The 24,609-nt window shown below is 42.6% G+C and overlaps 3 protein-coding genes across 3 annotated transcripts in view; all 3 read left to right on the forward strand.

Annotated features, from left to right (window-relative positions):
* LOC138210200 (sodium-coupled neutral amino acid transporter 3-like) overlaps positions 1-5,187 on the forward strand; it is an 18,837-nt gene extending 13,650 nt beyond the window's left edge. The window contains exons 9-16 of the mRNA XM_069169214.1: positions 362-420; positions 891-1,007; positions 1,161-1,240; positions 2,294-2,394; positions 2,543-2,667; positions 2,970-3,114; positions 3,661-3,764; positions 4,807-5,187. Of these exons, the coding sequence (XP_069025315.1) occupies positions 362-420; positions 891-1,007; positions 1,161-1,240; positions 2,294-2,394; positions 2,543-2,667; positions 2,970-3,114; positions 3,661-3,764; positions 4,807-4,911 (836 nt within the window). The 3' untranslated portion in view covers positions 4,912-5,187. The remainder of the gene's footprint in view (positions 1-361; positions 421-890; positions 1,008-1,160; positions 1,241-2,293; positions 2,395-2,542; positions 2,668-2,969; positions 3,115-3,660; positions 3,765-4,806) is intronic.
* Positions 5,188-6,462: 1,275 nt separating this feature from the next.
* On the forward strand, positions 6,463-18,722 carry ccdc22 (coiled-coil domain containing 22). The gene is made up of 16 exons (XM_069169110.1): positions 6,463-6,856; positions 6,941-7,118; positions 7,894-8,026; positions 9,297-9,403; positions 9,512-9,596; positions 9,824-9,993; positions 10,532-10,747; positions 10,835-11,005; positions 11,933-12,052; positions 12,138-12,254; positions 12,334-12,435; positions 13,306-13,413; positions 13,575-13,670; positions 17,086-17,145; positions 17,220-17,294; positions 18,081-18,722. The coding sequence occupies exons 1-16, from the start codon at positions 6,807-6,809 to the stop codon at positions 18,192-18,194; spliced, it is 1,902 nt and encodes a 633-aa protein (XP_069025211.1). The 5' UTR covers positions 6,463-6,806; the 3' UTR covers positions 18,195-18,722.
* A 1,119-nt stretch (positions 18,723-19,841) lies between these two features.
* tbc1d25 (TBC1 domain family, member 25) overlaps positions 19,842-24,609 on the forward strand; it is a 42,289-nt gene continuing 37,521 nt past the window's right edge. The window contains exon 1 of the mRNA XM_069169109.1: positions 19,842-19,990. Coding sequence (XP_069025210.1) covers positions 19,946-19,990 — 45 coding nt within the window. The 5' untranslated portion in view covers positions 19,842-19,945. The remainder of the gene's footprint in view (positions 19,991-24,609) is intronic.

Here is a 24,609-nt window from a genome sequence, read left to right on the forward strand (position 1 = left end):
AAATCTGCATCAGTAAGAGGTAGGGGGTGTGGCCTGGCGGCATTAATCACAGACTGCCATGCAGGACGATGAGGCTCAAATCTACAAGGTGACATTGTTGTTCTCCAGTTGTTTTTTGTTCTTTCATATTCCTGTAAATCACATGGTTGAAAGCACGCACTGTTTCATTTTCCTCCAATGCAGGAAAATGTGTAACTGTCACGCCTCGATGTCGCCAAGCGTAGCTATCCCACGTTTTTTTGCTGTAGTGGAAGGGCGTGTCCATTTCACGCTTGGCCGTGATACCGGAGTAGAAACATTCATTGTTTGTGTGTGAGTGTGTTTTGGTGGTTTGGCTGAGTTGCTGTCTCGCCTCCTGCAGGTTATCTCGGTTACACCAGCGGCTTCTCTCTCTCCTGCATGGTCTTCTTCCTCTCATCGGTGAGTCGAGCATTTCTGGAGGTTGTGGAGAACAAATATCAGACTCTTACAGACACACCATGAATACTAATGTTGTCTGTTACATGTGTAAATGACCAAATGTCTGCAAACTTTTTCAAAAAAAACTCCTTCATAAGTAGATAATATGTGAATATTTAGACTGGAGATCGAACTAAAACTTAATATAAAAACCCTTATTTGTAAAATTCTTTCTTTATTGATACATATTTCAAATTTTTCTTCTGGGATATTTTTTTTAATTTCTACCAGTCAAGTCTGTTTGTTTCAGCTTGTTGTTCTCAGGATCTTCAGGTTCAGTTTTTTCAGTTTTAATTGGACCGACAGGGACGAGTTGGTTTCTTTTGGGAAAGTAGATTTAGAAAGAAGTAGTAGAAGTAGTAGATACCAACTAAAGCACGTTTATGAGAGGCGTGTTTTTAATCAGCATCAGTCTGTCTGCGTCCCGTCAGGTCATCTACAAGAGATTTAACATCGCCTGCCCTCTGGAGGTGTTCGGGAACCACTCGGTGCCCACGGCCGTCCCAGACGACAGCTGCACCACCAAATACTTCACCATCAATCAGGAGGTCAGAGACCAACGCCGTCCGCTCTCATCAGAGCTCGTCCTTCACGTTGATCTGCGTTCAGAGGACCGAGGCGTTCTCTGAACATGTGGAGCTATTTGTGGCTGCGTCGTGTTACACGACACTGTTCCTCTTACCGTGTCACCTGATCCACAGACGGCGTACACCATCCCCATCCTGGCATTCGCTTTCGTGTGTCACCCCGAAGTGCTTCCCATCTACACCGAGCTGAGCAAGTAAGATTCCCACCGGGTCACATGTCTGCAGGCCTCGTGTACAGAACACATGGTGCACGTTCACATGTGGAAAGAGCACGTCACACTTTTTAAGGTTGCACTCCTGACTTTGATGTGACAACTAAAATCTAAAAACTCATCCTGAATGATGTTCAGCTCAGTTAACTGTTTCAGACGACTCTGATTTATCACGTGGAGAGTTTTTGTCCAGCAAGAAAAGTTTCACAAAAACTCCAACAATCAGACAAGCTGCAAACAAACTAGTAGTTATTCCAGTTTGTTGCTTTAACCTGTCAAAGAGGACAAAACGAATAATTCAGCAAGACAGTGGAATATCGTAGAGTTAAATAAATCAGTGAAAGATTTGTTTCTCAGTCAGACTCCAGTTGTGTTCAGAGTCTGTTTGGTGGATGATGTTTCAGTGTTCATTCTCTGGGTGTTGAGGAACATGATTCAAAACCTTTCCTGGTGTTTACTGTGCAGCTCTGTAACATTTCCCAGCATGCCTCAGTTATTTCTTCATAACTTTTTAAGACTAAAGCAACCAACTTAAATCTGAGTGACTTCTGTTAAAACAAGCCATTTTGGACCATTTCAACGATGACGTAATGATAATTATTTGTGGAGCGTTTGTTGTTGCACCCACTTTATAGAATCACTCTGCATATATCAGTTAAAAAGAGATTTGTGAAAAATGTTGTTTTGTGGTCATTTCTATTTAATATATTTATAATTTGATAACATTTTAACTCCATAAGTGTCAAAAAATAAAACAAATGTAAGTGTTGACTGTTGAAAGAGTTCACATTAAAACAATTCAAAGCAAAAGTTGAATTTTATTCTTCATGGGATTAATGTTTTAACTCCCAACGACATCAGGATTAACTCCTGAAAAACTCCTGGAGAAGAGTTCCTTTCACTTCGGAGTGGATTCGATGGTCTCAGAGAGTTTATTCCAAAGATCTGGATTTGCTCGACATTTTGGCACAATACCAATATATCTTTAAATATAAAGCATGATTCTCTGACATGTGTCGTGTTTTCCCCTTAAAGCCCGACCAAGAGAAGGATGCAGAACATTGGTAACGTGTCCATCCTGGGCATGTTCACCATGTACTTCTTCACGGCCATATTCGGATATCTGACCTTCTACGGTAAGAAAAACTCCACCAGAAATCCAAACCAGCTCAGTGGAAAGAGAGAGAGGTGTCACAGGCTGTGTGTGTGTGTGTGTGTGTGTGTGTGTGTGTGTGTGTGTGTGTGTGTGTGTGTGTGTGTGTGTGTGTGTGTGTGTGTCTGTAGAAAACACCGAGGCCGAGCTGCTCCACACCTACAGTAAGGTGGATCCGCTTGACATCCTGATCCTGTGCGTTCGGCTGGCGGTTCTGGTCGCCGTCACTCTCACTGTTCCTGTCGTCTTATTTCCTGTAAGAACTTGTGGCATAATTTTTTTTTTTTTTAACTCTGGTCATTTATATAAAAAAAAAAATTCAAATGTATCCTCTCTGTTGCTAGGTGGTTGCTAAGGGTCAGACTACTTCCTGGAGTAGTAAACATAGAATACATTACATAAGAGTCTACTGATTGTTTTCCAGTTGTTAGTCATACTCTGTGTTGCCATGGAAACGGAGATCACAAAGAGTTTTATATTTTGAGAGTGAATTTCCCCACAACATGAACACATTCAGATGACATGTTTTATTTGGTCGGTGCCTCGTGCCTCCTCCAGATCCGCCGTGCCCTCCTGCAGCTGCTGTTTCCCGGTAAACCGTTCCACTGGCTGCGTCACGTCATCATCGCCGTGGTGCTGCTGTTCATTGTCAACCTGCTCGTCATCCTCGTCCCCAACATCCGGGACATTTTTGGCATCACTGGTGAGATATTACAAATATAAATATAATAAAAAATAATATAAATGAAAAATATTACAAATAACATTATAAGAGAGTCTGAACAGAAAGTGATGTTGGTACAAAGAAACATATTTATAATAAAATTTACAGGAATTAGAGAATAATATTTTAAAATAATGACTTAAAATTATCGAAATAATTTATTTTAATGTTTTTGAAATTGTATTTTCATCAGCATTATGTGCTGTACATTGACATTAAGTTCTGTGGACGGCCGTTCCAGATAAAAAGTTCCGCACGTTAGATGTTCCTAAACAGGCTGGAAAACCTGTTTTAATCTGGTTTGAATCCTGTTTCCTGGATGGAGATGAATCAGAGCCCATCTGAGCCAGCAGGGTTCACGAGGCTCCTGTCTCCATGGAGACACAAGAAATGTTTGTTTGAAGTGTTTCAGATATCTCAGTTACAGATGATTCTTCTTTTTATAATCTGGTTCAGTGCAGTTTTTTCTGAGATGAATCCTGTTTCCCAGCGAGCTGATTCATCGTGTCTCCTCTCCGTGTTCAGGTGCGACCACCGCTCCCACTCTGATCTTCATCCTCCCCGGACTCTTCTACATCCGCATCATCCCCACCGACCAGGAGCCCACCAAGTCCCGACCCAAGATCCAGGTAGGCTCACAAACCTCCCCGATTCAAGGAGGAGACGTTCAAAATGCACTTCAATTCAAATGAGTTTATTTCAAGTGTAAAATCACCACGCAGCAATGATCCCAAAACACTCCACAATCACACAATAACACAGCAAAACCAAATAAACAAAACCACATAAAAGCATCAATCATTTTTAAAAGTGGTAACCTGGACCGACAGCAGCGAGACGAAGGGATGGTTCATGGGTTCCCTGGCCAGCCGACGTTTTATCAAAAGGTTTGAAGTCTAACCTTAATCATTACAACATAAATATGTTTTTCTGCGTCACACTGAGGATGATTTTCCTGATTTTATTAATATTACGTAGATGAAAGAAGGCAGTTCTGGAGATTTGCTTTATATGGACGCTAAAGGACAAATCCTCATCAAGGAGGACTCCAAGGTTCCTCACAGTGGTGCTGGAGGCCAAGGTTCCTCACAGTGGTGCTGGAGGCCAAGGTTCCTCTCAGTTTTGCTGGAGGCCAAGGTTCCTCACAGTGGTGCTGGAGGCCAAGGTTCCTCTCAGTTTTGCTGGAGGCCAAGGTTCCTCTCAGTTTTGCTGGAGGCCAAGGTTCCTCACAGTGGTGCTGGAGGCCAAGGTTCCTCTCAGTTTTGTTGGAGGCCAAGGTTCCTCTCAGTTTTGCTGGAGGCCAAGGTTCCTCTCAGTTTTGCTGGAGGCCAAGGTTCCTCACAGTGGTGCTGGACGCCAAGGTTCCTCACAGTGGTGCTGGAGGCCAAGACAACGTCATCTAGAGTAACTAAGTGATTACAGAAAGAGTTTCTGAGGTGTTTAGGACCAAGTACAAGAACTTCTGTTTTGTCTGAATTTATAACAATGGAAGTTGATGCAGTGTTTTTATTATGATGGGGCCCTAATGGAAGAATGTACAGAGTGAAAAGTATCGGGCTGAACACTGAGCCTTGTGGAACTCCATAAGAAACTCTTGTTTTCCTGGAGGAGTCATTGTTTACGTGACCAAACTGATAGATTGTGAACCGATGTGTGTGTGTTGTGTTCCAGGCTGCGTGTTTTACCGCGCTGGGTTTCATATTCATGACCATGAGCCTCACATTCATCGGACTCGACTGGACGAGCGACGAGAAGCGAAGTCTCGGCGGCCATTAAAGCCGCCTCCTCCTCCCCCTCCTCCAGACAGAGGCCTCACTCGACCGACTGGTGGGTCTATTTTCTTTAATAATGAGGACAATCTTTTCCCTCCACACTGACGAGGAGCCCAGCTTCACCCAGCTAGGTTCACCCCAGGTGTCCCTCTGTCCTCCACACAGAGACGGACATGTTGACCACGAAGCCCCCCAAACCACTAACGCCTATCCACCTTCACAGGATAAATGTGGTGTTTAATATCAGCAATATTAAAAATGTTTGAATGCAACACAAAAACCGTCTGTTTATTTAAGTTCCATGGAGGAAACTTATCTGGTGTTCGCTTATTTTGAAATAAACGTGTTTATATTGAAGTCCAGTTGTTTCTGCTCGTCAGAGAATCGTGCAATAAGAAGACGCAACCGAACAACAGCTGTCAGATTTATAACTCACCTCATCTCATTCTGTTTTCTGATTCTGCAGAAGAGTTTGTTAGAAAACTGTATTAAAATGTTGGCTTCATTCAGAGAAGTCAGACGTCAACTGTGAACCAGGTAATTTGGTTTAATTCATGTGTGAATTTATTCTGGACAGAAGATGTTTGTCTAATAAAAAAAATCACCAAAAATAAAACCAATCTCAATTTTTTTTTTTTTAAATAATGTGATGTGATGTCCTCTTTTCTGTCGGCCTGCCAGATGTGTTGGAGAGAAACTATTTTCCATTACAAAGTATAAATCTTTATAATATGTATATATATATATATATATATATATATAAACTTAAATATATATATATACATAAAATAAATATAACAAGACTCAACTGTCAAAACAAAATCTGACATTAGCTTGATTAGCTGTGAAACAAGATAATTTGGTTTAATTCATGTGTGAATTTATTCTGGACAGAATTTCTTTTTTTTAAGAGTTTAAAGAAATATTGTAAAATTAAATGATGTGACACTTTTTCTTTACAAACTTTATTACATGTCTCTGCAAAATAGAACAATACATATGGAAATATACATACATGATATAAATGCATTAACGATAATATCTCCTTGGTGTAAATAAGATAAATAAATGACCAACTTAAAAAAAAGATTTAATAATTAAAAATGTAAAAGTTTACACATATTAAGAGTATTTAGGGCTTTTGTGTTGGTAGAGTATTGGATGGTTTGTTTATATTGTGACATTTCATTTATAAAACAAAATGTAAATAGGCGTTTTCTACTGGAAAATTTACTTTTGTGAAAATGTAAGTATTACTTTTGCTCATAAAAAACAAAAATTACATCTTTATCCGATAAAAAAAGAAGAAAATATCTGAAATGTTACAATGAATATGATAACGGTATAGATGCAGACACACGCTTACACAGCAGGCGGCGCTGTGAACATTCAAGTTGTTTGCAATCCGCTCGTAAATCACGAAGAAGAAACGAAGAAGCTTTCCGGTCATGAGACTCCTCAGGCATCAGGCATGCTGGGAAATGTATTTCTGTAATGCGCGTTTGTGATTCGCAAACCAAGAATAAACTCCATCTCCCAGAATCCCCTGCGCTCCGCTCGCGTCATTTCTTCACTTCCACCACTGGAAGTGGACTCCTGTCAGATTTATGACATTTGCTGCAGATATCCCGGTCAGCTCGTCTTTAAAGGGAACCAGAACCACTCTTTAACCTCAGGAAGCCTTTTTGGAGCGCGCAGCCTCAAATGCACCGCCGGACCACGATGGGTTCGTCCGGGGAGCTGAGGAGGGGCAGCCCGGCTAACTAACCGAGCTAGCAGAAGATGGAAGCTCGGTCTCCAGTCTGTTCTCCTCCAGATCCTCTCATGACCATCCTGTAGTCAACCCGAGTCAACCCGAGTCAACCCGAGTCAACCCGAGTATCTTCAGAGCCCGAAGCGATGGAGGAAGTCGATAAAATCCTGATTCACGCGCTCAGACAAGTCGGCACGTGAGTAGCATTAGTTGTAGTTGTAAAGGTGACGTTAAGTCGACGACGCGCCTCACGGTGTGACCTTTGACCCCCGTCTCTCAGGGAGGTGGGGGAGGACGTCGGCACCGTCAGAGAGTTCAGCAGCGAGCTGATCGTGGAGGCGGTGGTCCGGTGTGTCCGGGTCATCGATCCGGGTCTGGGCGGCGCGCTGCCCGCCTCCCTCCCCCACGGCATGTCCGCCCGCTTCAGGGTGGGCATGAGCCTGGCGCAGGCCTGCCAGGTACGACCTCGATGCTGTCCTTTTCTCTCTCTGCTCTCCTCTCACCTCCAACCGGTCCAGGCAGATGTTCTCCAGGCAGATGTTCTCCAGGCAGATGTTCTCCAGCTCGGAGCCCGGTTTCTCTGTGTGATGCTATAAAGTTCTGCTGCCAGGACTTTAATGTGTTTCAGGGCCCTGAAATGACCCGTGAAGAAGAGGAGGGTCCGACAGCTGCGGAAGTTTCAAAAAGCTCACACCCTTGTCGACTGTATCTCCTCGTCTTTCTCATTAAATTGAATTTGCTAAATTATAAATGACAGCTGACAAACTCGGCCGACGTCTAACCAAACTCCACCGCAGAGGAAGACCATGAACGCTGGTCGAAATCCCTGTAAAAAAGGTACCAAGTGTCGTCTGTAAACGGAGTATCTTCCTGTAGCACAGGGGCGTCCCACCTCAAAAACAAATCTAAAAAAACCTCTTCTGGCTTTCTTTGACATTAGAGAGTTGGATAACATGAAGAACAAGCTGTCTGGAAGAATATCTTCACCTCAGGTTCATTTAAACAGGATTCATGGGCAATGAAATGTTGTTGAAACTTGCTCTGCTCTTTCACACCAGTTCATTCAGAAAGTCATCTTTAGTTTGACTGCTGACGGGCCATAAATAATCCATTTTAAGATGGAAAGCTGCGGGCCGTGTAAAACCTGATCTCGGGTCGTGATCGGTCCCCGGGCCGGACTTTGGACACGTCTGCCGCGGCGTCTCTAACACGTTTTACCTGTTGGTTCTGCAGGACATCGGCTACAAAGGAGAGATCGGCTACCAGACCTTCCTGTACAGCAGCGAGCCGGAGATCCGCTCGCTGCTCATGTTCCTGGTGGAGAAGCTGCCCAGAGAGAGCGCCGAGGCCTCGGACCAGCCGGCAGGTACGAACGACAACACGCCCGTCGGCTGTCAGCTGTCACTCAGCGGCATCCTCACATGCGGTGTCTCCTCAGAGACAAAGACACGGACTCTTGCATTACATTCACATCACAGTCTCAAACCCTGTTTTAGGCTTTATGGAGAGCACACAACTGGAAAACACTAAAAGCTGCTACTAATGTGAAGGTATTTATTTTAGGACTCAGATGTGGTAACCCCGACGACGTGTCACTCCCTTTGCACGGCTGAAGCTGGATGTAAAAGAGCTGTTTCTTCTCTAATTTCCACCTCTATGATGGAAAGCTGCAGCACAGAGAAGAAAATACTTGTAGAAATGAAAGCGGTTGTTTGAGGTCGTCTGTCGGTCAGCAGCAGAACAGCTGGAGTAATGAGCTCACAGCTGGAACTGAGGAGGTTCTGGATCACAGCGGAGAGAAGAAGAAAACCAACAGGATGGATGGAACATGCTGTCGTCACCGAGCTGCTGAACACGTCCAGATAATCCATTATCTCGTTAACATTTTACTAGTTTTCCTTCTTGCCGAGTCATGAGATCACATGACTCACAAACTGCTGCAGAGATCACAGCCTGACCACAGTCATCCTGTCTGTCCCTCTGTCTGTCTGTCTGTGTCTCTCTATCTGTCCCTCTGTCTGTCTGTACCTCTGTCTGTCTGTGTCTCTCTGTCTGTCTGTCTCTCTGTCTGTCTGTCCCTCTGTCTGTCTGTCTGTGTCTCTCTGTCTGTCTGTCCCTCTGTCTGTGTCTCTGTCTGTCTGTACCTCTGTCATTCTCTCTGTCTGTGTCTCTCTCTGTCTGTCTGTCTGTCTCTGTCTGTGTCTCTCTCTCTCTGACTGTCTGTCTGTCTCTGTGTCTCTCTGTGTCTGTCTGTCTGTCTCTGTCTGTCTGTCTCTCTCTCTCTCTCTGTCTGTCTCTCTGTCTGTGTCTCTCTCTGTCTGTCTCTCTGTCTGTGTCTCTCTCTCTCTGTCTGTCTCTCTGTCTGTCTCTCTGTCTGTGTCTCTCTCTCTCTGTCTCTCTGACAGACAACTTTCTAACACAAACCTGAGTTTTTATGAACTGTGTTGGTTCTTCTGGTGATTATTAGTGTTTTAATGACTGGTAGGTGATTGAAGTTAGTTCCTGTGCAGCTGAATGACCTCTGAGAATGAGAAGAAGGATCCCGATGACAGGAACACATGAATGAACAGTTCTCCTCTCGTTTTTAACGCCATGTTGAGATGATGGAGACGTTTTGTTGTGGTGTCCTCCTGCAGGTAAACTGGTGGTCCTCCAGAGAGCCATCGCTGCTGCAATCAAAGCCCAGCTGGCTGTTCCCTGGCTGCCTCCCAACTGCAGACTGCCGCTGCACTGTGAAACACAGGTGAGCTTGTCCGATGTCCCGCTGACCACCCGGAGTACACGGAGACGTCTGGGGTCCGTCCGGCCGTGTCGAGGTGAATAATCATGAAACTGTCTTCTTCCTGTTCAGAGTGTGGGAGCGTCACACAGCTTCCACGTCCAGCCGCTCAGCCTGCCGCACTGCACTAAAGCTCCAGGCAGGAAGCACCTGAAAGGTACGCCTCCTCCCGCATACACTCTACCTGCTGCAGGGTTTCAGTCCACCCGGGGAGCTCCGGCTTCACCGTGGAGACGGTTTCTCACAGATCATGTAAGAGGATGGCAGATGTTGGGGAAATCTCTGAAGACCTTTTTACAGAAGACAAACTGGAAGTGTGTGTGTGTGTGTGTGTGTGTGTGTGTGTGTGTGTGTGTGTGTGTGTGTGTGTGTGTGTGTTATCAGAGGTGAAGCAGTACCACCGGGACGTCCTCCCTCCCGTGACCTCTCAGCTGTCCAGTCACGGCTCCACTCTGGCGTCTCTGCTGGAGCAGCACAGCGCCGAGCTGTCCGCCGCTCAGGAGTGGGACAACGAGTGGAACAGCCAGGGGTTGTTGTCCCGCCTCACACCGCAGGTCAACCATCACTCACTGCAGTCACCGTTATATTTTATTGGGTTTATTCTGCCCGTCATGCAGATGTAGATAAAACCCAGCATGGAGAAAGAGTAAAGTAGTCACATGTAGAATTAGGGACATAGATTCAGTCCGTCCATCAATCAATTATTTAATCAAACGGTAGTAAACACAGGACGATGCTGTGCACATTATTGTCGGGGTTTCCTGCAGTTTTCTGTAGTTTCTAGTTGGAGTATTTATCTGCCTGCAGGATTGGCTTCCTCTTCCTCTTCCTCTTCCTCAGACCTTGTTTGTACTGTAGTTAAACTGGAGGTCCATCTGAAAATAATCCCTCATTCATTAGAAAAGAAGATTCAAGAAGACCTGTTTTTGGGGGGCGTGTCTGTTTGATTGACAGGCCTGTGGTGCAGTCAGGTTACAGCTATCGGTGGGCGGGACGTAGTATCGTCAGGTTTCCAATCAGATCGGTCAGATCTTGTCTCCCATTCTGTGTTTTCACCATGTTTCCTGTGTTTCTTGGCGTGTTGTTGAACAGGAGTACCGCTCCAGGAAACTGAACCGGCTGCACAAACGCATCGAGGAGCAGCTGCGCTCCGCTGCCATGAGCTCTCCTCAGAGTGCCTTCGGTGGTCCTCGCTCCACCTCCGACCTGTCAGAGCTGCTGCAGACCTTCAGAGGCTCCGCCCCCTCCGATCACGTCCTGACTAAAGGCACCCACTTCACCCACACGCAGAAGTTCACCTTCACTCCGGTGAGGAACTCCTGACGCACAGCACGGTTTAAAACAGAAAGATCTCTGCAGGAGGATTTTAATGCGTCTTTAATGTGTGTCGTCCAGGAAGCAGCAGCGGTAACAAGCTCCGCCCCCGCCGGGCGTCCCTCAGAGGGGGACGTCCAGCTCCGTCAGCAGGACGAGCTAAGCTCCCTCCAGCACCAGTTCCAGCAGCTCTGCAGTGATGTGGACCAGCTGGCAGCCGACATGAAGCACATGAGTGTCACTAACACACAGGTAACACACACACACACACACACACACACACACACACACACACACACACAAATACTCCAATATGGAAAAAAATATATAGTTTTAAAAAACAAGTTTAAAGTCACTATAATGCTTTAAAGTTTGTAAACTCTTTAGAATTTTCAAATTTTTTTTTTCACTTAAATCTTTATTTATTCTTCACAACTACACAACATTAACATTTAAAATAACATAACACACAACAAACTTATAAACGCTGAAATACATTTCATCTCGTTATATGTGTCAGATTTCTTCTACATTCGTGGTCCGTTGATCTTTTTCTGTTTTGCGTGCTGCTACCAGTGTTTCCACCACATGCATGTCGTTCTGTCAGGTTGTCTTCAGATCAAGTATCTCACAGCTCAGACGGGTTTTATATTTGTTGTTTGTCTAAAAGTTTTTATCAAGGAGTTTTGTCTGAGGAGAGTTTTAGGAAACAAACTTCTCTGACAGGACAGAAACCCTGATCTTAGTGAGGTCCACCCCGTTGCTAGGTGACACATCCTTTTAAATGATGTGATTGGTTGATCCCAAAATAATGGTACAGGATGGACAGTGACCTCCAGTGGAAATGAGATGAGCTGCATGTCGATCCCAGGCTGTGAAAGTGTTTGTGTGATCGCTGATGATGAAGATTGCTTGAATTTGCTTTAATTATTGTGATCGTGATTTCCTGGAGGGACTTATTATGTTGAACTGTTCAGAGACCACAGAGACCTTCCTCTGGAAGGTGGAGGAGTAAACAGTGGTGAAGTGATACAGAGTCTGACCTCCTCTGGAAGGTGGAGGAGTAAACAGTGGTGAAGTGATACAGAGTCTGACCTCCTCTGGAAGGTGGAGGAGTAAACAGTGGTGAAGTGATACAGAGAGCAGAAAGAGCTCCTCTGACTGCCGGATGTGTTGCAGGTGATGGATGAGCTGAAGCAAAAAGAGTTTGGAAAGACGGAGAAAGACGAGAAGATGCAGGTGAAGAAGAAAACCATCGACCTGCTGCCGGACGCAGACAGCAACCTACTGAAGCTCCAGGTAGGAGGTTTCTATGGTAACGCCTGTACAGCCACCCCCCAGCAGGGAGCTCAGACTCACTTTGTACACGTGTCGTCTCCTGCAGGCTCTGGTGGAGGCGAGCGCCAAGCGGGTGGTGCACCTGGCGGCCCAGTGGGAGAAGCACCGAGCTCCTCTCATCGACGAGCACCGCCGGCTGAAGGAGATCTGCAGCAGCCAAGATGTGAGAGCGCCGATGGGCTCGTCGTCTCCTCTGTTACCGTAGAAACGCAGTTTGACTTCTTTGAGTTTGTCGTCCACAGCTGGAGTCGTCCAGGAAGCTGTCGGAGATCAAGTCTCTGCACGACAAGATCCGAGTGTCCACGGAGGAGTCGAAGAAGAAGGAGGAGACGTACAAACAGCTGGTGACTGACATGATAACGAATCAGATCAACACAGACACCCTCAGAACAAACAACACATCGACTTATTAGAAACTTGTTTGGAATATTATAATATATCATTAGACATGTCGTATGGACCCAGACGGTTTAAGATGATGTCCCCATCGAGCCTCCAATCACTCATTTAAAAAAAAAAAAAAAAAGTTTTTACTTTGTGGAAGATTTTCTCAAAAGTTGAGATGTAATTTGTGAGTGTTTTCAGTCAGTATTTTGCTTTTTGCTTTCCTTAACAACTACCTGACATAGTGTGATAATAATCCTGCTGCACATCCCAGAAGTATTTGACTTTAATCTTTTTATATGATGATAATAATAATAAACTTTATTTTTATAGCACTTTTCTAACCTTGAGTTACAAAGTGCTTCACATAGGCCATTAAAACAAAACAAAATCTGTGCATTTAACACCCAACAACACAATGATCGTTTAAAAAAATATAAAACAAACTAAGAGTTGATCACTAAAATCAATAAATCTGATAAAAGTATGTTTTAAGAAGATATTTAAAAGATGTCACTTTTTTTTGTAATTTCTGTTTTGTAAACAGTTTCTGTGACTAATATAGAAACAAAGAACACATCAGCTGTCAAAATAAGAGCTTTAGATGCTGTTTAAATCATGTTCATTCAACACTAAAACAAAGTGGAGAAAACTCATTTAACTTGTTCCTCATTCCATCATAATGGAATGGAATCTCTGTGCTGCTCTTTTCTCTCTCTGCTCTTCCTGAGTGTTTCTTTCCAGCATGTTAAACTGTTGGCTTCCTGATTTGGTGATTATCTGAACTTCCTGAAATATAATGAGCTGTGTTTGACTTGTCGTCGCTGCAGGTGACGGAGTTGGAGAATCTTCCTCAGGACGCGTCGCGGTCGGCGTACACTCAGAGGATCCTGGAAATCGTCAGCAACATCAAGAAACAGAAGGAGGAGATCACGAAGGTCACTTTCAAACAAAACTGTTATTAACATATAAAGAAAGATACAGTCAGTCAGAAACTCACCGGTCTTCTGAACAGCAACAGGCTGAAGGCCGATCGGTGCTTTTTAACAACGTGAGGTGAGTTTGTGTGTAGAAACACCGTGATGACTTTTCTTTACAGATATTGTCCGACACTAAAGGGCTCCAGAAGGAGATCAACAGCCTGACGGGGAAACTGGACCGGACGTTCGCTGTGACCGACGAGCTGGTCTTTAAGGTAGCGGACGCTTCGTCTTCTCTCTGCTTTCATTGTTTGGCTGTAAAACACAACTTTACTCAGTTTTCATAAGTACAGGAAAATATTGCTGCGTCCAAATGGGGTCGTGTTTACGGAGGAAATCTGTTTACGTCTGAGAAAAATGTTGATCTTCATCTTTTCCCTCTGATGTCTTTGTATTTACTGTCAGATTCTGTGGCTTCTAGACGCCGTCTACGTTGCCTAGCAACAGCGTTTTTATGACTTAACCGAACAGTGGCTCTGCAATGAATTCTGCTGTCAGTTTTCTTCATTGTCAGACAAGTGATGGTTCTACTTGTTTAATATTAAAGGTTGTGGTGTTCTTCTGGACTTTATTATACTGAAAAAAAATTCCTAATATTTTGCCCATCTCATTAATATTTATGAAGGCAGATATGAGTAGAATAATTACCTTTCTGACTCTGTTAACAGGACCTAAAACTGGGAAGCTTCTTAAAAGTAGAATTTGTGACTTTTAATTTCATGACGTCACACAGGTGTTCCTAATAAAATGGTCAACGAGCTCCTGCTTCATACAATAAGAAAAATATCAAAGTGTTTGACTTGAATCTTCATGGAATAAACTTAAGTTTACTTTATTAATTCAAGTCAATTTTATTTATATAGCACCAAATCCCAATACAGGTTATTTCATGGCACCTAACACATTAAAGTCTTTACAGCAAGACTTTACAATATACAGAGAAACTCAACAATTCAACAATTCAATAATTCAACAATTCAACAATTCCCACATAAACTAGGAGGAAAAAAACTCCTCTTTAAGGGAGAAAAACCTCCAACAGAGGGAAGAAAAACTCCGACAGAACCAGACTCAGAGGTGGGCGGAGCATCTGTTAACAAAACCGGGATCAGAGGTGGGCGGAGCATCTGTTAACAGAACCAGGATCAGAGGTGGGCGGAGCATCTGTTAACAGAACCAGGATCAGAGGTGGGCGGAGCATCTGTTAACAGAACCAGGATCAGAGGTTAGGTTAGGTATTTACTTTATTAATCCCAGAAGGGAAATTTTTTTCGCTACAGCAGCATACAGAAGCAATAAGATAATAATAGAATAATAGAAAAGTAATAAAATAGCAGTAAAAAATATTAAATATAAAATGCACAGTATATACAGTACAGTATATATCTATATATATTATATACAAACAACCAAGAAACACAGTCAACAGTGTTGTTGTTATGTGATGGATTTTGCCAGAGGTGAGTTATTGTACAGTCTTATTGCGGTCGGCAGGAATGATCTCCTGTATCAGGAATGATCTCCTGTATCTGGAATGATCTCCTGTATCAGGAATGATCTCCTGTATCTGGAATGATCTCCTGTATCAGGAATGATCTCCTGTATCTGGAATGATCTCCTGTATCTGGAATGATCTCCTGTATCTGGAATGATCTCCTGTATCAGGAATGATCTCCTGTATCTGGAATGATCTCCTGTATCAGGAATGATCTCCTGTATCTGGAATGATCTCCTGTATCAGGAATGATCTCCTGTATCTGGAATGATCTCCTGTATCTGGAATGATCTCCTGTATCTGGAATGATCTCCTGTATCAGGAATGATCTCCTGTATCTGGAATGATCTCCTGTATCTGGAATGATCTCCTGTATCAGGAATGATCTCCTGTATCAGGAATGATCTCCTGTATCAGGAATGATCTCCTGTATCTGGAATGATCTCCTGTATCTGGAATGATCTCCTGTATCTGGAATGATCTCCTGTATCAGGAATGATCTCCTGTATCTGGAACGATCTCCTGTATCAGGAATGATCTCCTGTATCAGGAACGATCTCCTGTATCTGGAACGATCTCCTGTATCTGGAACGATCTCCTGTATCTGGAACGATCTCCTGTATCTGTCCTTGTGACAGCGGAGCTGGAGGAATCTTTTGGAGAACGTCCTCCTCTGTCCCTGCAGCAGGTGGTGGAGAGGGTGGTCAGGATTATCAAATATGGATAATAGTTTGTTCAGCGTCCTCCTCTCCACCACCTTTTCCAGACTGTCCAGTTTGTAGTCGATGATGGAGCCGGCTTTCTTAACCAGTTTGTTAAGTCTGTTGGTGTCACCGGCTCCAATGCTGCTCCCCCAGCAGACCACAGTGAAGTACAATGCACTGGCCACAACAGATGGTAGAACATCTCCAACATCTCGCTGCACACATTGAAGGATCAAAGTTTCCTCAAGAAAAAGAGTTGACTCATCACCTTCTTGTAGACAGCGTTGATGTTGGTCTTCCAGTTCAGTCTGTTGTCATGGAGACACCAGGTACTTGTACTCCTCCACCATGTCCACCTCCTCTCCCAGAACTCTCAGCGGTTGTGGAGCCGTCATCTTCCTCCTGAAGTCGACCACCATCTTTCTGGTCTTGGCCACGTTCAGGAGGAGGTGATTTCTACCAGCCCACTCCACAAAGTCCTCCACTACTGCCCTGTACTCCTCCTCCCGTCCATCCCTTATACACCGTCCACTGACTCCTCCTCCCGTCCATCCCTTATACACCGTCCACTGCAGAGTCATCAGAGAACTTCTGCAGATGTCTTGACTCTGAGTTGTTCTGGAAGTCAGTGGTGTAGAAGGTGAACAGGAAGGAGACAGAACAGTTCCCTGAGGAGCTCCAATACCACTGACCACCGTATCAGACAGCACACTGCCCAGATGGACAAACTGTGGTCTGCCTGTCAGGTAGTCATTGATCCAGGAGACGGTGGACGCGTCCACCCCCACCACCCGCAGCTTCTCACTCAGCAGCAGTGGTTGGATGGTGTTAAATGCACTGGAGAAATCAAAGAAAGTGATTCTCACAGAGTCACCGGTTCCATCCAGGTGAGACTGAGCTCGTTGCAGCAGGTAGATGATGGCATCGTCCACTCCAACATGAGGCTGGTACGCAAATTGTAGAGGGTCCAGAGAAGATTTCACCAGCGGCCTGAGGTGGGCCAAGACCAGCCTCTCCAGCACCTTCATCACATGAGATGTGAGGGCAACCGGTCGGTAGTCGTTGAGGCCAGATGGAGTCGTCTTCTTTGGTACAGGTGGGCGGGGCATCTGTTAACAGAACCAGGATCAGAGGTGGGCGGAGCATCTTCCTCGACCGTTGGGGTGAGAGGAGAGCAGAGAGAGAAAAGGACAGAATAGAGATATAAGAGAAGAACTGTTGGTGGAGACGACAATCACAGAGCAGAGACATGCAGCTCCATGACGGGACATCTGGAGAAGATTAACTTAGAAGATATTTAAAAAGGAATGTGTTTTAAAGATGGAACACCTGCTCTTTAATCCTAGACATTCTTGAAGTGTTTGTTTTAAATCTACGTGTTTGTCTTCTTCGTGTTTTATTTAATTTGTTTTGGGGTTTTTTTATGTGCAGGATGCCAAAAAAGACGAATCCGTCCGCAAGTCCTACAAATACCTGGCTGCCCTGCACGAAGTACGTCACAAGTTTCTGAGAGTTCATCTTCTTCCTGTCAGAATATAAAGTCTCACATGTCATCTTCCCTCTAGAACTGTAATCAGCTGATCCAGACCATCGAGGACACGGGGACCATCCTGAGGGAGATCAGAGACCTGGAGGAGCAGGTAGGACTCCCATCAGTCTCCTCACAGCCTCCGTCAGGGTCCTCACAGCCTCTGTCAGGGTCTCCACCTGACCTCTGACCTCTCAGGGTCTCCACCCGACCTCTGACCTCTCAGGGTCTCCACCTGACCTCTGACCTCTCAGGGTCTCCACCCGACCTCTGACCTCTCAGGGTCTCCACCCGTCTGACAGACGACTCAAACTGAACACATAAAAGTAATTTTCAGTTTGACTGCCGGAAGTAAGAAACAAAAACTGGTATTACCAATATTAATAATAATAATAATTATTTATGGTTTTAGTATTTTTTAAGACGGTTATCATACCGTGAAAATACGGGGCCGACACCGATAAGGATTGCTGGAAATCAAGGAGACCAATGAACCGATATCTGGAGCCGATATATAAATATGTGCAGTAAAAATGAAAGTGAAAACAAATTCCGAAGCAGAACTTACTTCTCAACGGCACTGCTGTAACCAATCAGATGCAGCTGTGGGCGGGACATCAACGCCACCGAGTGGTGACTGAGAGACGCTGCATCAGCACATTTTTAAAGTAATTAATTTGATCTGCGATTGAATAAATAATATGATAATTGTACAAATGTTAAATATCGGAGCCGATAACCGGTGAAGACCTCGTTGACTCACGACAGTCACACGGACAGATGCACACGGTTTCCCTCTTTGTGCTGAGTCATGACATTTTAATCAGTATGTTGATGTTTTTTATTTCCACATCCATCACGTCGCGTTAATCACGTGTTGTTGGTCCGTCGTCCGCAGATCGAGACAGAAAACGGGAACAAAACCGTGTCCAACCTGGAGCGGATCCTGGACGACTACAAGGCCATCCGGCAGGAGAACTCCGCGCTGGCCGCCAAGGTGAGGGAAGGCTGACGGAGGCTGACGGACGGAGGCTCCGCCCTCTCCGGTCGCTCCGCCCTCTCCGGTCGCTCCGCCTGCTGAGGCTGCAGTGAACCCTGAGCGGGACTGAAGCAGCTCGTCCACCAACACGGAGTCGTGATTTTCTTTAGACAGATCCGCTGATTTTTGTATCGTGGAAACTAATCTGGCGTTTTTAATGCACACTGTGTACATACGTGTGACAGACTGAAGCGTGTCGAATGAAGCAGAACACTGGGCAGCAGGGGGCGCTGTCGTCCATATTCATGTATGAAACGTTTTCATAAGATTTTGTGATTTAAGAAAAGAAAATAAAAAAATTATATCTTTGACTTAGAATTTTTAAATATAAGAATTATTCCTCCATTTTCAGACGTTAGCAGTTCCTTCGTGGTCAGAATTCTATTTGAACTTAATATGTGGAGTGAATGTGGCGTTTGAATGTAGTCCATAAATAATAATCAGCAGAGGATTGTTGTATATATGGTTCAGCGTGAATAAAGATGCCTTACAAGACTTGAACATGTCGTTGTCATCGTGGATCATATAAAAACACCTGAAATCTGCTCAGTCCGACTTGAATGTGCCATAATAATAATAATTCATGTTTAGATTGAGACGTCAATCAAGAAAATCTGAATTCTGTAATGGTTTAAAAGTATTTGTTGTTGCGTGATAACTTTAAAGTTCTGTTTAAAGTCACACTGGTTTTTCTGGACCAAACAGCTGATCAGGTCACAGCTGATTCAGACCTTTTCATCCACACTTCACCAGATGAGTTAATATATACATGAATTATATAACAGAAAATCTGAAAACTTTGGGAATAACTAGAATTATCACGTCTTGGTTGTAAACAAGAAGTCAGGTTGTAGTTTACAAAATAATAATGTTCGCAGTACAGTTGGGAGGTTTTCCTACTTTACTAGAATATTTATATTTTATGTGACTTTATACGTCCTCTCTTTACTCTTCAGACTTTATATAGAAATGTAGCATTTTATATTGCATTGTTATGGATTAAACTATGATCTAGATATCTTTTAAAATTGTCTCCATCTTGACAAACTACAATAGTTAGTGGTCCACTTTAAAACAAAAAACTGTTGCAAATAACAATAAATCAAGTCCAGGAGTTGTTTTCTGCATGACTTTGATTGACTTTGAATGAAGGACATTTAGCTGCAGCTGATGTTCTACTTCAGTATGTTTTTAAACACGGGATGTTTGAATGTAATAGTTCCACTGTGGGACTTCAGCTTCACACCATGAACTCCTTTTCAGGGTCGTTTCTCTACCTTCACTCTTCAGCTCATATCGTGGTCATTATAGCTGAGAACCATTCATGTTAAATCTTGTTGTTTTTTTCAGGACAGTCGAGGATATCCACATCTTTCATCATTCAATTTGAGAACACTTTTTTTTCATAATTATTATGAAGTGATCTGGACTTATTCAGTTAACTACATGCTTCACTAGAGGACTTGAATGTCCTCTGGGTTTGCTCCTCAGTGTTTATGACGACATGATGTTCGTCCAGTGTTTGTGTGGATGAAGGCGGTCATGTCGCCCCGCGGCCGGTAGATGGCGGTAATGCAGCTGCGAACCTCGTTTTAAAATCAAAGCAGAAGAAGATCTTGAACTACGAGAAGTCGGGCTAGTGCTGCCACCATGTCAGAGATCACCATGTCGGTGTAGAAGGAAAACAGAGCTGAACCATCCCGTTCCGACCCGGACACCGTGCGATGGCGGGAGAGGAGGAGAGGGGGGTGGTTCGAGTCAAAGTCAAGGTAGGGTGATGAAGGTTGGACCCACGAACAGTGTGCCAGCGGCGGCTAGCAGCGAGCTCCCGTTGTCCTGGCTGTTGAATTGTGTGTTTTAATGTTTGCTGTCACACACACACACACACACACACACACACACACACACACACACACGGCTGCGGTGACACGTCGACAGGTCACACCGGTACTCGGTGTGGTGTCGGTGGAGGCGGCGGGTCGGTGCCGCGGCGGCTGCGCATTGATCGTGTTGTTTATCGGCAGCTTTGTTTTCGCTGTGAACAGCTGGAGGTCCTCTTCCGGTGATTCTACCGACAGGTCGCCGCCACACCGACACCGGACCCACCGGACAGCCGGTATCTACACCGACACATCATCAATAACCAACATTAACGCCGGTAACACGAGAGCTCTGAACCCCGCCGGAGCCCGGGGCTGACGTCACCTGCTCGCTCAGAAAACGCGCGCGTGCGTGTGTGCACGCGACGGCACATCGTGACGTCAAATGTTACCTGAGAAAAGACATTTTGTCGTCAATTAAAAAACTCACACTTGGTATTTTAAAATGTGTGTTGCAAAATGATAAAAACAACAACAACAAAGTGAGAAGTGGACTGAAGAATTAAATTCAGACTTTATGAACAAGTTCATTTAAATAATGAGTCGGATCATGAGGAGAAGCATCATCACTCCTGTTCGTTCACTACACCCCGTGAGGAAAAGAAAACAGCAGGAACGTCAATACAATTGAGACTAGCATTGTTGGTGGTGGTGGTGGTGGTGTCCTTGCTGCTACTGCTGCTGTCATTATAATAAATTAAAAACTGATTAAAACATTTAAAACGGTGATTAAAACATTTTTTTAAAGAAATAAAACAAGCCAAAAATAGGGTAAACGTTACAGCGCATGTGAGACATAAACTACAGAAATGAGTTGCAGTTTAGTGCAAGAAAGGACTTCAGATCCTCAGAGGTTGTTCAGTAAAAGGCAGCAAACACAAAAGTCTGTACAGTCGTGATTTAAAGGATCTGATGGTCTCATCAGACCTGCAGGTTTCTGGGACTTCGTTCCAGATATGTGGAACAAAATCACCTCAGTTCGGTGATTTTTATATTTGATTTATATGTGGTTATATATGATTTGCTCAGTGCTTAATCTGTTCTGTTGTAGCAGGTCAGAGGAACACAAACGCCACAAAATACTTAAAACTAGAACGACCACCTCGCGGGCGTGTGTCTGAGCCAGCTGCTAGTTGCAGTCGACGTCCACGTCTGTCCAGACTCGTGATATATAAATACAGTGAAGACTTCAAAGGAATCAGGTCCAATAGATCTGATGCTTATAGAACACCAAGTTGTTGCCGTGACAACAGACGATGCTTCAAGTCTGGATGTTGCTGGACAGAAGCTCCAGATTGTAAAAAGAGGAGGCTTCACACAGAAGATCAGTAAGAGCAGCACAGTTTAGATTAGTGTCACACGAAAGATGTTTGAATATTAATATCAGAAAATATCTAACCGTACATATTTAGCCACATCTGCTCTGCATCAATTCTTTTGTGTCACATTTACGGCTGTAGATGAACTTTTTGGTACCTCTAACAGCTCTTTAAAAAAAACTGCTTAATTCCTCCTGAAAAGTGCTGCAATTAAAACCGGTGGTGTCCTGCAGCCTTCGTTAAGTCAGACTGAAACAAAGAAACATAAACTATTGTTTCTTTACGAAGATCATTCTGAAACGGCCTCGACATGACTCTTGGTACCTGCACTTTGAATCCTCAACAAAACACTGCATCAATTCATATATCATCATGAAATCAACAGCACAAAGACTGTATTTTCTATTGTAAAGTATTAACGAATATTTTAGTTTTATTGTAATATACCTTAATATTGACTGTTGTTGATGGCTCCTAATTCTGCATCTCACCCACAGTATAGAAATGTTTTTGACTTATTTGTGTGAAATTATATTTTAATGGCAGTTCAAACTCGATTCACAACAAGGTGGTTTGAAACTTCTCACAATTCACCAGTTTGAAACATTCTAAAACGTTCTGAAACGTTCTAAAACATTCTGAAACGTTCTGAAACATTCTAAAACATTCTGAAACATTCTAAAACTTTCTGAAACGTTCTGAAACGTTCTAAAACATTCTGAAACATTCTGAAACATTCTAAAACATTCTGAAACGTTCTAAAACATTCTGAAACGTTCTGAAACATTCTAAAACATTCTGAAACATTCTAAAACTTTCTGAAACGTTCTAAAACATTCTGAAACATTCTGAAACATTCTAAAACATTCTAAAACATTCTGAAACGTTCTAAAACATTCTGAAACGTTCTAAAACGTTCTGAAACGTTCTAAAACATTCTGAAACATTCTAAAACATTCTAAAACATTCTGAAACGTTCTAAAACATTCTGAAACGTTCTAAAACGTTCTGAAACGTTCTGAAACGTTCTAAAACATTCTGAAACATTCTAAATCATTCTGAAATGGTCTGAAACATTCTAAAACGGTCTGAAACATTCTAAATCATTCTGAAATGGTCTGAAACATTCTAAAACGGTCTGAAACATTCTAAAACATTGTGGAACATTCTGAAACGTTCTAAAACATTCTGAAGCATTCTAAAACATTCTAAAACATTCTGAAACGTTCTGAAACATTCTAAAACATTCTGAAACGTTCTGAAACATTCTAAAACGGTCTGAAACATTCTAAAACATTGTGGAACATTCTGAAACGTTCTAAAACATTCTGAAGCATTCTAAAACATTCTGAAACATTCTAAAACATTCTGAAACGTTCTGAAACATTCTAAAACATTCTGAAACGTTCTGAAACAGTCTGAAACACTCTAAAACATTCTGAAACATTCTAAAGCATTCTGAAATGGTCTGAAACATTCTAAAACATTGTGGAACAGTCTGAAGCATTCTAAAACATTCTGAAACATTCTAAAACATTCTGAAATGGTCTGAAACATTCTAAAACATTCTAAAACGGTCTGAAACGTTCAAAAACGGTCTGAAACGTTCTAAAACGTTATGAAACATTCTAAAACATTATGAAACATTCTAAAACGTTCTGAAACATTCTAAAACGTTCTGAAACATTCTAAAACGTTCTGAAACATTCTAAAACATGATGAAACATTCTAAAACGTTCTGAAACATTCTAAAACATTATGAAACATTCTAAAACATTCTGAAACATTCTAAAACGTTCTGAAACATTCTAAAACGTTCTGAAACGTTCTAAAACGTTCTGAAACGTTCTAAAACGTTGAAACATTCTAAAACATTATGAAACATTCTAAAACATTGTGAAACGTTCTAAAACATTCTGAAACAGTCTGAAACAGTCTGAAACGTTATGAAACGGTCTAAAACATTCTGAAGCATTCTAAAACTTTCTGAAACATTCTAAAACATTCTGAAATGGTCTGAAACATTCTAAAACGTTCTGAAACATTCTGAAACAGTCTGAAACACTCTAAAACATTCTGAAACATTCTAAATCATTCTGAAATGGTCTGAAACATTCTAAAACGGTCTGAAACATTCTAAAACATTGTGGAACATTCTGAAACGTTCTAAAACATTCTGAAGCATTCTGAAACGTTCTAAAACATTCTGAAGCATTCCAAAACATTCTGAAACGTTCTGAAACATTCTAAAACATTCTGAAACGTTCTGAAACATTCTAAAACGTTCTGAAACAGTCTGAAACACTCTAAAACATTCTGAAACATTCTAAATCATTCTGAAATGGTCTGAAACATTCTAAAACATTGTGGAACAGTCTGAAGCATTCTAAAACATTCTGAAACATTCTAAAACATTCTGAAATGGTCTGAAACATTCTAAAACATTCTAAAACGGTCTGAAACGTTCTAAAACGGTCTGAAACATTCTAAAACATTATGAAACATTCTAAAACGTTCTGAAACATTCTAAAACGTTCTGAAACATTCTAAAACATTATGAAACATTCTAAAACGTTCTGAAACATTCTAAAACATTATGAAACATTCTAAAACGTTCTGAAACATTCTAAAACATTATGAAACATTCTAAAACATTGTGAAACGTTCTAAAACATTCTGAAACAGTCTGAAACAGTCTGAAACATTCTAAAACGTTATGAAACGGTCTAAAACATTCTGAAGCATTCTAAAACATTCTGAAACATTCTAAAACATTCTGAAGCATTCTAAAACATTCTGAAATGGTCTGAAACATTCTAAAACATTCTGAAGCATTCTAAAACATTCTGAATCATTCTAAAACATTCTGAAGCATTCTAAAACATTCTGAAATGGTCTGAAACATTCTAAAACATTCTAAAACGGTCTGAAACATTCTAAAACATTCTGAAGCATTCTAAAACATTCTGAAACATTCTAAAACATTCTGAAGCATTCTAAAACATTCTGAAATGGTCTGAAACATTCTAAAACATTCCGAAACATTCCGAAACATTCTAAAACATTCTAAAACATTCTGAAGCATTCTAAAACATTCTGAAACAGTCTGAAATGGTCTGAAACATTCTAAAACATTCTGAAGCATTCTAAAACATTCTGAAGCATTCTGAAACAGTCGGAAACGTTCTG

This window comes from Embiotoca jacksoni, unplaced genomic scaffold (assembly GCF_022577435.1).
Source record: "Embiotoca jacksoni isolate LCO1_2020_lvr unplaced genomic scaffold, fEmbJac1.0.p SCAF_43, whole genome shotgun sequence".
In the NCBI taxonomy this organism is placed as follows: Eukaryota; Metazoa; Chordata; class Actinopteri; family Embiotocidae; genus Embiotoca; species Embiotoca jacksoni.